Genomic DNA, 15,536 nt, shown 5'->3' with positions numbered 1-15,536 from the left:
ACTGCCAGGAACTATCTTCAAATGTTTTTAATCTTGAGTTCTTGTGAGTGAGTATTGCTTTAGCTATTGTATGGGCCATCTAACAATCTTTCATGTACAATGTATAGCTTTCAAAGTTTCTTTCTTTTATTCATACTGTTCAATTAGACTTTTTTTCCCTTCAACTTTTACAATTTTTCTCATCCTGTTCTTCAACTCACAAAATCCAGTTTCAACACTCCAGCTCTAATGCTCACTTATTTGTGAAATCCTCCAAATATGATAGTGCTCATTTCACTGTGCCTCTTGTAATTGGATAAATTTCCATCTCACCAACCAAAATAAAGTTTCTTACACAACCACGTGGTTCACATTTACTAAATGAAAAAATAAAATTAATTACAGTGAGAACAAATAATTTCCTCATATATATATGTATATGTGTGTGTGTGTGTGTGTGTGTGCGCGCATACAAAATCTGCTACATAAAGGCAATTTCTTTTCCTTATCAAAATGCATTTGGAATAGAGTTACAAAGTTCTTGCTTCGGCAGCACATATACTAAAATTGGAATGATACACAGAGAAGATTAAGATAACCCCTATGGATGAAATAGAGTTACAAAAATACTGAATGAAATGAGCCAGATAATGTATGTCTGTAATGGAGACAAGGTAATAACTGAACATAAAATCTAGAAAAATAACCAAAGGACAGAAGTCAGAAAAGATAAGCCATCAAAAGGCTCGCCATGCAATGATTTAGTACAACATTCATGTTTTACCTGTGGAATCACTTACATAGAAAGAGATACAAGATCAAGAGGTAGCATAGCTGTATCACACAAAGCTTGCATGTCACAGACAACAGCTTTGTCGTCATCATCAATAGCCAGAGTTCATTAGTGTCCTAGAGAAAAGGGAGGGGGAGAGAAAGAAAGAGAGAGAGAGAAAGAGGGAAAAAAAGAGCTATATGATTACAAAGATAATTGATAGGAGAGCTTATGACAGGATCAAGAACCCCTAACTCTACTGAAAGTTCATTGGATTAAGTAGAGTCCCTATTTTATATATATTATCAAAACTAGTGTTTGAAAAAAATATAAATGTATTATCTCACAGATCTGGATATAAGAAGACCAAATGTGTCTTCTGAATGAAAATCAAGCTGTAGACAAACCTGCAAACATGGGCTGAGTCTTTGATATGTTGACTCTCTCAAAAGCCTAGGCCAGGGAGAACAGAAGCAACCAGTGGCACAGCTATATACAAATAATGTCAAGGGACATAAATTATGGTGATGTTGGGTGTTATACAGCAAATCCTAACAAAGGGATTTTTCAAAGTTAACCCAATTACCAAATAATGTGATTATACAATAACTACCTATTGTCTTCTTGAACTCTAAAACAGCAGGAACCTCCCGCTTCCTCTATAGAGCCTATATTTCCCCAGTCCTGGAACCTTAGGGTGAGGCACACTTTCCTGCATGATTCTCTTAACTCATACCAAATAATATTGCATCCACTAATCCCAACCTAACCAATGCAAGGAGTATCACCTTAGCATGCCTCACTTCAGACTGTGTCCAGAGACGTCAGGTGTAGAATGACATCCCTTCAGCTTCATTACTCAGGTGAGACCTTTCCTTTCATAGCATCCTCTAATTCCATTCCAGGTGGTTCACTTCCTAACAAAGTCCCAAAACTTAGATATAGACCAGGTCCTGTAAGATAGAGCATATGTTCACAAGTATCCATAAACTAGGGCAAAATACTGAAAGCAAAAGTACACAGTAGTCTTCAGTGAATACCCCCCAACACTTCATCTGCACTATTCCAGCCTTTAGGTCCATGATTGTTCAACAATTTGTTTGGCTTTGTATGTTAACTCTCTTTTCAGCTACCAGGTTCCAGATGCCAGCATGATGCCGACCAGACTTCCCTGGACAGACGACCCCACCAATGTGTCCTGGAGCTCCACTTCCCTAGAGCCCTAGAGAGGCAAGCTGGGAGTATGGATCAACCAGTCAATGCCCATGTTCAGCGGGGAAGCAATTACAGAAGCCAGACCTTCCACCTTCTGCATCCCACAATGACCTTGGGTCCATACTTCCAGAGAGATAAAGAATAGGAAAGCTATCAGGGTAGGGGATGGGATATGGAGATCTGGAGGTGGGATTTGTGTGGAGTTGTACCCTCTTATCCTACGGTTTTGTTAATGTCTCCTTTTTTTAATAAAAAAATAATTTTAAAGAAAGTAATATGTCTGTACTTTTTCCAAGACAACGTACATTCTTTTTTGTATGGTCCCTTATCCCCTCTTCAAAGAACATCACTCCAAACATGGCTTCTGTAGTCACATCTCTCTGACTCTGACTTCGGGTCTCCTAACATTATTTTAAAGGTTTATTTGTTTCATTAGTGAGCTAAAACTAGAGTATCGCTCTGGTATATACACTGCAAGAAGTCAGCTCAGAGTCCCATGTATGCAAGACTTTACTGCTTGCAGGTGGTGTCAGGGTTTTGAATCCAGGACTGTTAAGATGTAAAATTCAGGTAAGTTATATCCTGGCCCCTCAAACTTCTTCACATCTACAAAGTCCCTTTTTTGCCAAAGGTAGAAATAAATTCATAGATTTGAGAATTTAAAAAAGGGCATCCTTAGGAGTTATTACTTTTATACCACACTTTTCTTATATGCAAAGAAGCATTTTAAAGGAAAATATTAAGAAAAAAAATCAATGTATTTGACGAATTTTCAGACACATTGTCAAGAAGGTGGGAGAGATACTGAAGAGGGAAGAAGAAATAACACATCTAGACTTTTCCCCAGAAACTAAACAAAAGTGACTTCTAACACAAGTTAGAGCCCTACCCCACTAGGGAAAGATAGAAACAGGCTGGGAGTATGCCCATGTCCAGTGGAGAATTAATTACAGAAGCCATGCCATCCATCTTCTGCACCCCATAATGATCCTGGGTCCATATTTAATAGGGAAACTTCTAAGGGGAGGACATGGAACTCTAATAGTGGGAATTGAATTGCATGGAATTGTGCCTCTCTTATACCACAATCTAGTCAATCATCATTAAATCACAAATTATTAAAAATAAAAAAATAAAAATTAATTATTGTTTTCATCTCAAAAAAAGAGAAGATAGAAAAAATGATAAGATGAAGATAATTTCTTTAATTTATACACTCAATAAACATTTGTGTAGCATCTATAAAATGCTTTATCCTTTACTATGCCTTAAAGATAATATGACTATGAAAAATAGATATAAATCATGTATGTAAAGTAGAAAAATAATGCATTAGATATATATAAAATGGAACTCTAAAATTATCAGATCCATTTAAAATGAGAATTGTGTATCATTTCATGACTTACAGCAAATCTTCATGTCAGGCATTATAACCTAAATTATCAAAAGTTCTCAAAGTATATACAGAGAAAAAGACAAATGAATTATTTTTTATTACTAAGGAGAAAAAATACTTCTGACAAAAATGGTCTTTTGAGGCTTCAGTGAAATCATTAATCAGTAAAATATACTATGAAGTGACAATATAAATGGTACTTCCAATTGACATTGGAATTGCAAAGCATAACAAATAAAAATAGTTAAATATGGTTGTAAACCCGATTTTAATGCATTTATAAGGAAAGGAGTTAGAAAAATAAGATTTTAAATGAAAAATAAAATCATAGATAAGAACAGAGAGGTCAATCAAACTGGATTATTTTAAATAGCAAAAGACAAAGATGGAGAACTGGGAACTTGCTCAGATGCTCAGTGTTAACAGTCTCAGTGCCCAAAAGTATTTTCTACTATCAGCAGGCATTAGAATTGTTTTCATTTAGGCTAACATACTGTGTTGCCTAGTTTTACTGACACTTCTAAGAGAGCAGGGCTTCATTAGCTATTACACACAAGCAGAGTAATTAGCTGAGATCATATACATGCAAGAAGTTTGAGTTTTGGTGATGAAACAAGTGATTAATTTTAGACATGATTGATTAACTAGAAAGGACTGTCTTGGATGATTTACTTAAGAAGAAAGGTTAAACTCTTAAGTATATAAAAGAACATGAAAACAATAATTCACAGGGAAACATAAACCCCTATGTCCTTAGCTGCATTCACAATAGTCAAAGAGTGGAAGCAACCTAAATGCCTATCAACAGGTGACTAAGTAAAGAAATTAAGGAGTATATTTTCAGTGAAATTCTACTGCACAATTTAGAAAAAGTAATATTGTATTTTGGGGACAAAATGGATAGAACTGGAGGTGATTATGCTGAGTAAAGTAAGCAAATAGGTGAATGACAGCTACTGAATGATTTCACTCATGGTGGAATATAAATAACCAAATAAAATAAATTTGCAGGAAGAAGAAGGAGGAGAAAAGTAGGACGAGAAGGAAAGAGAAGGGAAGGAAGAAGGGGGAGGAAACCAAACTGTCTCTAGGACTTTGTGAGAACTATGTTACTTAATAGAGCAAGGACACAAGCACTTAACCCATTCATTGCACTACCACCCTACCCCCCAAAGATCTCACTGCAGTAAACTTTAAAAAATTGATATTTAGGGGGTAGGGTGGTAGTGCAATGGGTTAAGTGCACGTGGTGTGAAGCACAAGGACTGGAGTAAGGATCCCGGTTCGAGCCCCCAGCTACCCACCTGCAGGGGAGTCACTTTACAAGCTGTGGAGCAGGTCTGTAAGTATCTATCTTTCTCTTCCCTCCCCTAACTTCCCCTCCTCTCTCCATTTCTCTCTGTCCTGTCCAACAATGAAGACATCAATAACAACAACAATAATAACTACAACAACAACAACAAGAACAAAAAAACCAAGTGCAACAAAAGGGGGAAAAAAGCAAAAAAAAAATTGATATTTAAAAGCCAAACTGAAATAAGAGTATGTATTGTTGGCCATTATTCATAGAATTTCCTGCTTTTTTCCCTTAATTATTCACCCTTCAATTCTAGCTGGCACTAATCATTTTAATTTAGGGTAAATTTTATTCCTGAATATTTTTTCTAAACAAAATTTTCAGTTATTCTTTTTCCACCTTGATTCTGTGAATTTTGAGTTAATTTTTTAAAATTTCAATTGTCACTACTAATTAGTGCACTTTCTCTTCTTTATATCTTCACTCTGTAAAGATGGAAATTAAGTCGACAACAAACTTGTTATGAAGACAATGCATATCTGCCTTAATTTTTAATGCAAATAAAGATCCCTGTATAAGAGCCGGCAACATAATTCGTCTATGAAGTTACTGGCTTTGCCATGTGTGCAACCCAGGTTTGAACCTGGCTCTAACCACACTGGCAGAAGCTTCTGTGCTATGGTTCTTTCCCTTTGTCTCTCTGTATCTATTTCTTTCTAGAAAAAAAAAAAATCCCAGAGTGGTGAAGCTCTGGTGATTAGTAAAAAAAAAAAAATTTTTTTTAAGTGCCTGGGTACAATGAACAGCTCAATCTGCGTTCTAGTCCTTTGCACAAATATGACTCCTCTCTACAGTGTATCATCAGTTGCCTTTTGAATCTCTAAGTCCTAGCTAAAAATTAAGCTTAACTATTGTTCTCTGCCTCCAGGCCAAAATTTAATTAATGGTTACAAAAAGCAAACTGTTACCTGATTTAGTTTGTTTTGTTTTGTTGTGCTGCTGAGGTTTATCTAGTTTACTATCTTCTTCCTGTTGTCAATGCTACCCCACCCTTCTCTTGTAGCTATTCTCTTAGATTAACTCAAGCACACAGAAATATATAAAATGTTTCTATAAATGGGGAAAAAAAATAAGTAACTGCACTGGAGGCTAGTGACCACATAGTACTATAGTGACCTGGGACTACAAAATTAAAGTCAATTACCCAAGGAAATTGTCTCCTAAACATATATTCATTATGATCAAAGCAACCAGAAGAAATATTGATAATGAGTCACAGGAGGGAGGAATGATACTGAAACCTCCCCTCCAACCCTACCCCTGCCCATTTATAGGAGCTTCAGTGCTCTGGGCTAACTTTTTCAGATAGAAAGAAACAGATGGAGAAAGGGAAAGATACCACATCACAGGAATTTCCCCCAGTGTGGTAGGGCCTTAGCTTGAAACTGAACTGTGTACATGGCAAAGCAAGCACACTTTACTTGCTGACACTGGAATCTTTATGAAATCTTTATGAAAATCAATCTATAATTTTCTTTGCCAGCATAAAGGCTATCATGATAAATGAATGCATCTATGAGTGATTTATAATATTCACTTTCCAAAAGATTCATATAACTTTTTTCTCCCAGGTCAGTGGGAAAATGTGTCATCCCAGGAAAAATAAGTAGTGATCATTTTCCAGGTAGAAAGGGATTTTTTTTTTCTAATGTGCGCTCAACTCACAAAGTAGGCATATAGATGTCAAGAAATTAGAAAGGAAAGGATGGTAGAGAAAGAAGTACTTATTTGGACTCAGAGAAAATAATTCAGAAATCCCATAGCCACTTCTTGGCTGTGTGATCTTAGTCAGAGACTCATACACAGTCTATGGAGTCACTTATAAATAGCAATTTTCTCTGTATGTCAACAAACTACATAAATGAAAGAACTATAAAAATTTAAAGCCATTTTAAGTGTTACTGTTATATTCTTTCTCCATTTCTAGTCTTCCCCCCCCCCCCCCCGAGTGGTGAAGCTATGGCTTCTGGTGAGAATGGGGTTTGAACCTAAGGCTCTTCTGCCTCAGAGCCCATGTGCAGAGCCGCTACACCAGATCAGCATTCAGCCATATTTAGCCTCTTTACCAGAGAAGAAGTCATTTCTAATGTTTCAAAAATGCATCCTGATATTATCTGTCTTATCATGAAGTATGTATTATTTCTTTCACATGAAAACAAAGTATTGAAGAAGAAGAGGTCTGTCGGTGGCTCACTTGGTTAAGCGCACATATTGTAGTGCGCAAGGACCCAGGTTCAAGCCACTGGTCCCCACCTGCAGGGAGAAAGCTTCACAAGTAGTAAAGCAGGGCTGCAGGTGTCTCTCTGTCTCTCTCCCTCTCGATCTCCCCTTCCCTCTCAATTTCTCTCTGTGTCTATCCAATGATAAATAAATAAGAGATGAAGACCACTATAAAATTACTTTGCTGATTGGTGGGATATAGCTGACAAAAAAAAAATGAACTTTGAAAACATAGTGACCATCTTTTAGACTTTATGAGAACTATGATCTTTGGGGATAGGGGCATCAGCACAGGACTTTGGTGGTGGGTGTGGTGACTTGCACACAGCATGAATGGGTGTGAAGCTATGTACCACTGGAAGTTGGGGAACGGAGGGAGATGGGGGTGGCCTTGGGATCCTGGATAATGCTGGCAGAAAAGGACCTAAGTTGAGGGTGAGAGTGTTTTGCAGCTACCTATCATAGGGAGATGAGAAATTGCACCCACGCACCAACAACAGTACTGTAAACTGTTAACCCTCCTCTGACGAAATGATTAAGAGGAAAATAAACTATACCCTCTGAAATACTATAGTTTTATAAACCACTGTGAAATCACTAATAACAATTTTAAGTAAGTTTATAAAGATTCAAGATTTGAACCTCAATTCTAACTTCCTCAGGTCAGGAAGCTAAAAAATAGAGTAATCAGAAGTTTTCTGTGGGAGCTAAACCGTAGTGTACCCAGTTAAGCCACATGTTACGATGTTATGTCTCCCAACATAAGAAGAACTAGCCACATCCCACCCTCCCTAGGAACACCTCAGCTGGTCTGTGACATCCCTTCTGCAGGCTTTGAATCCCTGCCCATAGGTCTTTCTCTGAGCTCAGAGACACACCAGCCAAGAAACTTTCCCCACTTGGATATCTGAGTCTCAACTCTGCATGTCTTTCCATCAAGCTTTTCTTCATTCTGTATTTAGTTTTAGCTTCTAATTTAGTTTTGTTTTTATTCTGAACCTCTTCCATTTATTTCCCAAGCCTAGGGTTGATAGGTTATTCCTGTAAATACTACTGTAATATTTTAGAGTTCTTTTTCTTTCAAATTACTAGTAAAAAAAAAATTAGGGAGTCAGGCGGTACCACAGAGGCTTAAGCGCATGTGGAGTAAAGTGCACCCAGCTTAAGGATCCTGGTTTGAGCCCCCAGCTCCCCACCTGCAGGGGAGTCGCTTCACAGGCAGTGAAGCAGGTCTGCAGGTGTCTGTCTTTCTCTCCTCCTCTCTGTTTTCCCCTCCTCTCTCCATTTCTCTCTATCCTATCCATCAACAATGGCATCAATAATAACTAAAAACAAAAAAAGGCTACAAAAGGGAATAAATAAATATTAAAAAAATTAGTTAACAATTCTTCACATCAAACTTCCTGGGTTTAAAAAAAAAAGTATGCTCCCCACCTATAAGGAAGTCTCTTCACAAACAGTGAAGCAGGTCTGCAGGTGTCTATCTTTCTTTCCCCCTCTCTTGTCTTTCCCTCCTCTCTCCACTTCTATCTGTCCTATCCAACAACAACATCAACAACAATAATAATGACAACAAGGGCAAAAAAAAAGGGGAATAAATAAATTTTTTTTTTAATTTTTTTAAAGTATGATTTCTGGAGCTGGCAAGGTCTCCTACTAGGTAGCGCAATTTGTTCTGTGTGAGGCCCCGGTTCAAGTCTAGCCCCCACTAGACTAGGTGAAGTTTCAGAGTTGTAGTATCTTCCCTCCCTCTCTTTTCCTCTCACTTTCTGTTTGAAAAAGTTGGCCCTAGGGATAACAGGATGGCTTCTGACTCTTACTGAATAAAAAAAAAGTCACTTTAGCAGTAAAATAGCCAGGGATACTAGCAGGCAGTAAACTGAGAAGATAAAATACATGTAAGCTATATTGTAAGAGAAATAAGAAGCATTTGGTAATTGTCCTCTTTTCGGCTTATATTACTTAACATGATGTCTTCAAGTTCCATCTAAGGTGATGTAAATCAGATGACTTTTCTTTTTTATTATTATTATTTTAATTTTTATTTATAAAAAGGAAACACTGACAAAAACTATACTATAAGAGGGGTACAACTCCACGCAGTTCCCCCCACCAGAACTCCATATCCCATCCCCTCCCCGATAGCTTCCCTATTCTTTATCTCTCTGAGAGTATGGAGCCAGGATCATTATGAGATGCAGAAGGTGGAAGGTCTGGCTTCTGTAATTGATTCCCCACTAAGCATGGGCATTGACAGATCAATCCATACTCCCAGCCTGTCTCTCTCTCTCCCTAGTAGGGAGAGGTTTGGGGGAAGCAGGGCTCCAGGACACATTGGTGGGGTCATCTGCCCAGGGAAGTCAGGTTGGCATCATGGTAGCATCTGGAACCTGGTAGCTGAAAAAAGAGTTAACCCAAACAAATAGTTGACTAATCATGAACCTAAAGGCTGGACTAGTTCAGATGAAGAGTTAGGGGATCTCCACTTTGTAGATAGTTAGTAGGCCTATTTTAGTTATATTCCAAAGGGCCCATGACTATACTAGTTTTTTTTTTTTTTTTTCCCTGAGCATGGCTGGAAAAGGGCTAGAAAGCTGGGTCAAGGAAGAGAGTAGCTCCCAAATATGGGGGCTTCATTGTTTTTAACAACTGAGTAATATTCCATCATGTATACATAAACAATTTTTAGCCATTCATCTGATGTTTGGAAATCTGGGTTGCTTCTAGGTTTGGACTATTACAAATCATGCTCCAATGAACTATCATAGGCATGCATAGAACTCTTCTGATACGTATTTTGTTTCCTTTTGATAAATCCCAAGGAAAGACATTGTTGGGTCATAGGGCAGGTCCATTTCAGAAAAATGCAAATAAAGAAAACAATAAGATACCACTTTATACCTGCAAGAAAGTCATACACTGGGGGCTGGGCAGTAGAGCAGCAGGTTAAGTGCACATAGCGCCAAATGCAAGGACTGGCATAAGGATCCCAGTTCCAGCCCCTGGCTCCCCACCTGCAAGGGGGTTGTTTCATAGGTAGCTTCATAGGCACTTCATAGGTGTCACTTCACAGGTCTGCAGGTATCTTTCTCTCCCCCTCTCTGTTTTCCCCTCCTCTCTTGATTTCTCTTCATCCTATCCAACAAAAATAATAAAAATAACAACAACAACAAAGTCATACATTAAAAAGGACAGTAACAACACATGTTAGAGAGGATGGGAGTGGTAACAGACACTTCTGCACTGCTGGTATAAATGTAAATTGGTCTAGCTCTTGTGAAAAAGTCTGGAGATTCTAAGAAAATTTTAGCATACTTTATTTGATTTATATTCATCTGAAATTTTTCATATACTTTGCCTAGTTATACATCTTCAGTGTACTTAAGATATTTCACTGTACTTTATAAACTGAGTGCATAGTCTCTTTATTGCTACCTTCATCTCTTTATTCCTAAAAGTGTAGATGACTGGATTTAGAAAAGGAGTGATAACTGCATCAAAGATGGCAAGAAACTTATCCATATGTGATATGGGAAATGGCCATATATAGAAAAAGATCAGTGGCCCAAAGAATAGAACCACCACAGCAACATGAGCTGACAGAGTGGAGACGGCCTTGGATATGCTAACTGAAGATGTTTTCTGAACAGTCACCAAAATAAAAACATAAGAGATGATCAGAATTAAAAAGGTGATCACAGAAATAAAGCCACTATTTGCAGTAACCATGAATCCCAATGCATAAGTCTCTGTGCAAGCAAGTTTAATAAATCGAGGAAGGTCACAAAAAAAGCTGTCTAATTCATTAGGCCCACAGAAAGGCAAGTCTACAACAAAAGCCAACTGAGTCACTGAATGAATAATGCCAATCATCCAGGAAGTAACTAAAAATAAAACGCATCTGAATGGGCTCATGATGGTTAGGTAATGGAGAGGCTTACATATGGCAATATACCTGTCAAAGGCCATGGCTATGAGGGGCACCATCTCAGTGCCCCCAACTGCATGGATAAAAAAGATTTGAGTGATACAGCCTGCAAAAGAGATGGTTTTGTGCTTTCTTAAAAGATCGTAGATCATCTTGGGCGTTGTGGAAGAACAGAATATCAAGTCAATGATGGAAAGGTTGGCCAGTAGAAAGTACATGGGAGACTGTAAACGAGCATCAGAGGTCACAGCTAGCACAATGAGGAGGTTTCCCATCAGGCTGGCCAAGTAGAACATAGAGGAAAAGAAAAATAGGAGGAGCTGGATTTCCCAGGAATTGGAAAGTCCCAGGAACACAAACTCATATACCGTAGAGTGATTGGCTTCATCCATCTCTTCTGTCAGCTGACACAACTCTCACGCTACCAAAAAGAAGAAACTAAAAATAAAATAAAATAAAATAAAATAGAAGCTGATTTAGGAGAAATGTCAGTAAATGTTTTGTAATATTTCATTACAATATTATGTAAATTTCAAATGTTTATCATTGAAAAGCAACATATCTACATACTCACTTGACCAAAGAAGGTGCAGTACTGTTATTACATTTGACCCCATTGTCATCAGTACCCAGCTCACTTTGCCCTTCCTTTCTAATTAGTCAGACAATCCTAAAGTTCACTTTGTTTTATCTCATTCACCTGTTTGCCTACGTACCATCTAAGGATGAAATCATATAGTGTTTGCCTTTCCCTGTCTGGCTCTGATGATGCCCTGTTGTTGCAGATGGCAAGATTTCATCTTTTTTGTACTTGACTACTGTTCCACAGTGCATATATGTTACGTTTTCTTTGTCCACTCATTATTTGATGTGTACTTATGTTGCTTCTAATTCTCGCCTACTAAAAATAACACTCAATTGACATAGGAGTGTATGTCTCTTCAAATTACTGGGGTTTTGTTTGTTTTCTTTCTGCCTCAAGGGTTATTGCTGAGTCGGTGCCTGTCTTCACCATGAATTAACTACTCCTGGACGCAATCTTTTTTTTTTTCCTTTTGTTGCCCTTGTTTTTTTATTGTTGTTGTAGTTATTAATGTTGTTGATACTAATGTTGTCATTGTTGGATAGGGCAGAGAGAAATGGAGAGAGGAGTGGAAGTCAGAGAGGGGGAGAGAAAGACAGACACCTGTAGACCTGCTTCACCCTCTGTGAAGTGACACCCCGGCATGTGGTGAGCCGGGGGCTCAAACTGGGATCCTTATGTGGGTTCTTGTGCTTTGTGCCACATGAAAATTATTCTTATACTTATTTTACAGGTAGTTCTACTGTGTTTTTAAGTATAATTATTTTATGGTCATGTTTCATATATAACTACAAATTTAAAATTTTAATAAATTGTTTCACTATATGAAATATTATAAATTACTATGAATTTCATAATTTGGACATCTTTCACTATACTGATAATGTATCCCTGATCACACTGACAAGGACTTTCAAAATCTTAAGAAGAAATTTTCAAGACCTTGGATGTATGTTTTTCATATCTGAAACTTAGAAAGATAAGATTAATTAGTTAGATGAGCAAAAGGAAGATATGAGGGGGATGGATGGTGGTACACCTGATTGAGCTCACACATTATAGTATTCAAGGACCAGGGTTCAAGTTTCAAGTCCCCACCTGCAGGGGAAAAGCTTCACAAGCAGTGAAGCATTGCTGCAAATCTCCCCCCTCTCTCTCACTCTCTCTCTCTCTCTCTGTCTCTCTCTCTCTCTCTCTCTACCTCCCTTTCTATTTCCTCATTCCTTTTCAATTTCTCTCTGTCTCCATCTAATAAATGATTAAAAAATAGAAAAATAATGATAGCTAGGAGTAGAGAATACCAGAGGTTGGCATTTAACATTCCAGAATGTAGGACTGGTATTAGATAAAGGAATGGCAGAGATTATGAATGGGATGGAAAAAGAAAAGAATGTGGTACCAGAAAGATAATGGTGAGTCATAAATCCCAAAGAAGAAAAAGATCTAAGAGTTTTACAAATGTTTTCTGTTTACTTATATACATAAATACTGAAATGCATTCACAATATAACATGCAAATTAGTATAGCAAAAAGTAGTCTTTATCAATCAGATTTGGCAGATATTTAAAATTTGACAAAATTCAGGGTTTAAGGTAAAATAAACCAGATAATCTGATAACTGGTGGTAGGAAAGTAAACCGATGCAGTAGTTACCAATTTGATAATACCTTCCAAAATTTTATCTGCTCCTAAATTTTGTCTCAGTTAGTTATTCTACTGCTAAAAAAAAAAAAAAAAAAAAAAGAAGTTTGGCATATGCATTATGCGCATGAACAAAGAAAACATAAACAGCTGTTTATAGAAACATTGTTGTTTATAGTTACAAGAGCCTGAAAATAAAAAATGTATATAAATGGGGTAGTAGCTAATTTGTAACTGATTATGTCCACAGAGTACATACAGTCATTTATACTGTTAATGTAGGCCTAAATTTACATTGACGTCATAGATTGGGACAGGAGAGTATCTTGCATTTATTCAACCTGACATTGTAAAATTATGAAATTAAATTACATGGATAAAACAACAAATGGGTAGCAAATGCCTAGGCTGAGGGGCCAGGAGATAGTTCACCAGGTAAACCGCAAGTTTTACTTTGAGTGAAGCCCTGGGTTTGTGCTCCAGGTTTGCATAAGAGCACCAAGGACAATAGCAAAGGAAGCTCTTCTCTGTCTTTCTCACTGCTTTTCTTCTCTATCTGAATTTCTTTAGGAAAAAAAAGAAGAAGAAGAATGACAAAGTTAAATTGCTAACAGAGGAATTATGCATGTGTGAGGCCCTTATGCTGCTGAAGAAAAGAAGTAGGAGGAGGGGGGAAAAGGAGGAGAAAGGGGAGGGAGAGGAGGAAAAAGAGGAAATAATGCCTGGGTTCATACTTAAACATACAAAAAGAGAAGAAAAGAAAGGAAGGAAAGAAGGAAGGAAGCAAGGGAGGGAGGAAGGAAGGAAGGAAGGAAGGAAGGAAGGAAGGAAGGAAGGAAGGAAGGAAGGAAGGGCCTCAGTATTGCACAGAACTTGAATGTTTTGGCTACCAAATTCAATCCTCAGCACTGTCACGTAACAGTTAAACAGCGCTCTGCCTAAAAAAATAAATAGCAAATCTGATAGTTTTTGAGAAGTCAGAGTGCAACTGCAAAGCAAAAACACACTGTCACAAGTGAACAGCAATTAAATCACACTGTGTCTTTTGTAGTGTCCTGAAGCCAATGATTTTGACAAAGACCTCTGTCCAAACTTCCATCTTCAGCCATGGAATAAAAGATATAAATATATCTCAGAGATGACTGAATGACCAATTGACTAGTTTCTCCACTCAGATCTTCTGATTATATGCTGGCCATCACAAAAGGAAACAAATTATTAATACTGTAGGTTTATCACCAATTCAAGCAAAGCTTTAGTATATTTGTTTTAAGTAGATCAACATTTTGAGTCACTCAGATCAAGATGTGTGATTTTGTACTCCCTTAGTCTCAAATTACTGACAGAGTTAAACTGCAGCTAGAATTACTGAGAAAATAATAAAAATTATAAAGATACATCTCAATCTATTCATCCTGGAAGTGTTCCTTCAAGTTTTCTCTTTCTGAGATAGGTAGAAAGAACTCAGATCAGAATTACAGAAAAATGTTCAGGAATGGGCATTGGAGTTTGTAGTTATCTTTACTGTTATCAACACAGCAAGCCTTGTAGAAGGTTGATTTTGCTAGAACTTACATAAAACTTCTAGTGATCATAAAATCCTTTTTTAAATATATAAGATACCAAAATGCAGAGAGGATAGATAGCTTTGCTGAAACTAAGAAACAAGCTGTCAAATCCATAATTAATAATACTTGGCATCCACTCATTTCAGCTTATTAATACTATACCTGATTCTTTTGCTGACATGGCCCAATATTTGCACCCAGGATATCAAAACATAAGAAAGTTAGTGTCTTCAACTCTTTATAAGATTCTTTACATTTTACTCTCACTGAACTCAAATCTTCTGCTCTAACTTTATTCTTCTCTTGAAGACCAACACTCAAGGTTTCTGAGCAAATGTCATATTTTCTCCAATACTGAACATGAAATTATAATTGACTCCATGATTGTTATCCTCCATATTTTGGTGACTGTGAAATCATCACTTGCAATTTCCTTGTTTCTCCTGACCTAATAGATGTCCTTTTTCAATGTTCTTCGTACTTCCACTTCTGATAGGTATCAAAGAAAATCCATCTAATATTTCTAATATTTCTATCCATCTAATATTCTTGAGCTAATCTTGAAATTTTCATGGAGTCATTTTCATGGACTGCAGAATGCAGAACTATTATCTCTTTAATGTAAAGTAGCTAATTATCAGTGATGAGAAGTTACTTACATACTTCTAGGCAGACCTGGGATTGCCCTTCTGAGCACATTTATCCAAGGGAATTGTTTCTAAGAACCACAAAAGTTTTCTCACAGCAACCAAAGGGCAAAACTACTAATAGGTCACTTGAGAGGAAGGAAGAAGGGAGATTGGAGATTTTTTATGCAAAAACTTCAGTTTTGTTTTTTTTTTGTAAAGGGGAATATTTCATAAGAATGAAAGT

General features: G+C 37.2%; 1 protein-coding gene across 2 annotated transcripts; it reads right to left on the bottom strand.

The window, feature by feature from the left end:
- Positions 1–6,161: 6,161 nt before the first annotated feature.
- LOC103112268 (olfactory receptor 4F6-like) lies at positions 6,162–11,555 on the bottom strand. 2 transcript variants are annotated; one of them, XM_060174143.1, is made up of 2 exons: positions 10,352–11,555; positions 6,162–6,186 (listed from the first exon to the last, which is right to left on the bottom strand). In XM_060174143.1, the coding sequence occupies exons 1-2, from the start codon at positions 11,260–11,262 to the stop codon at positions 6,162–6,164; spliced, it is 936 nt and encodes a 311-aa protein (XP_060030126.1). In that variant the 5' UTR covers positions 11,263–11,555. The 2 variants fall into 2 exon arrangements, with proteins under 2 accessions (XP_060030126.1, XP_007521731.2); XM_007521669.2 differs by lacking the exon at positions 6,162–6,186 and having other exon boundaries at positions 10,324–11,555.
- Between the last annotated feature and the right edge of the window lie 3,981 nt (positions 11,556–15,536).

The sequence above is a fragment of the Erinaceus europaeus genome, chromosome 16, assembly GCF_950295315.1.
Source record: "Erinaceus europaeus chromosome 16, mEriEur2.1, whole genome shotgun sequence".
NCBI lineage: Eukaryota > Metazoa > Chordata > Mammalia > Eulipotyphla > Erinaceidae > Erinaceus > Erinaceus europaeus.
The sequence above is the reverse complement of the archived record's forward strand: the minus strand, read 5'-3'. Positions and strand labels throughout refer to the sequence as shown.

Bases quoted from the DNA above. Each gene is read 5' to 3' on its own strand.
- LOC103112268 (XM_007521669.2), bottom strand. From the start codon at position 11,262: ATGGATGAAGCCAATCACTCTACGGTATATGAGTTTGTGTTCCTGGGA.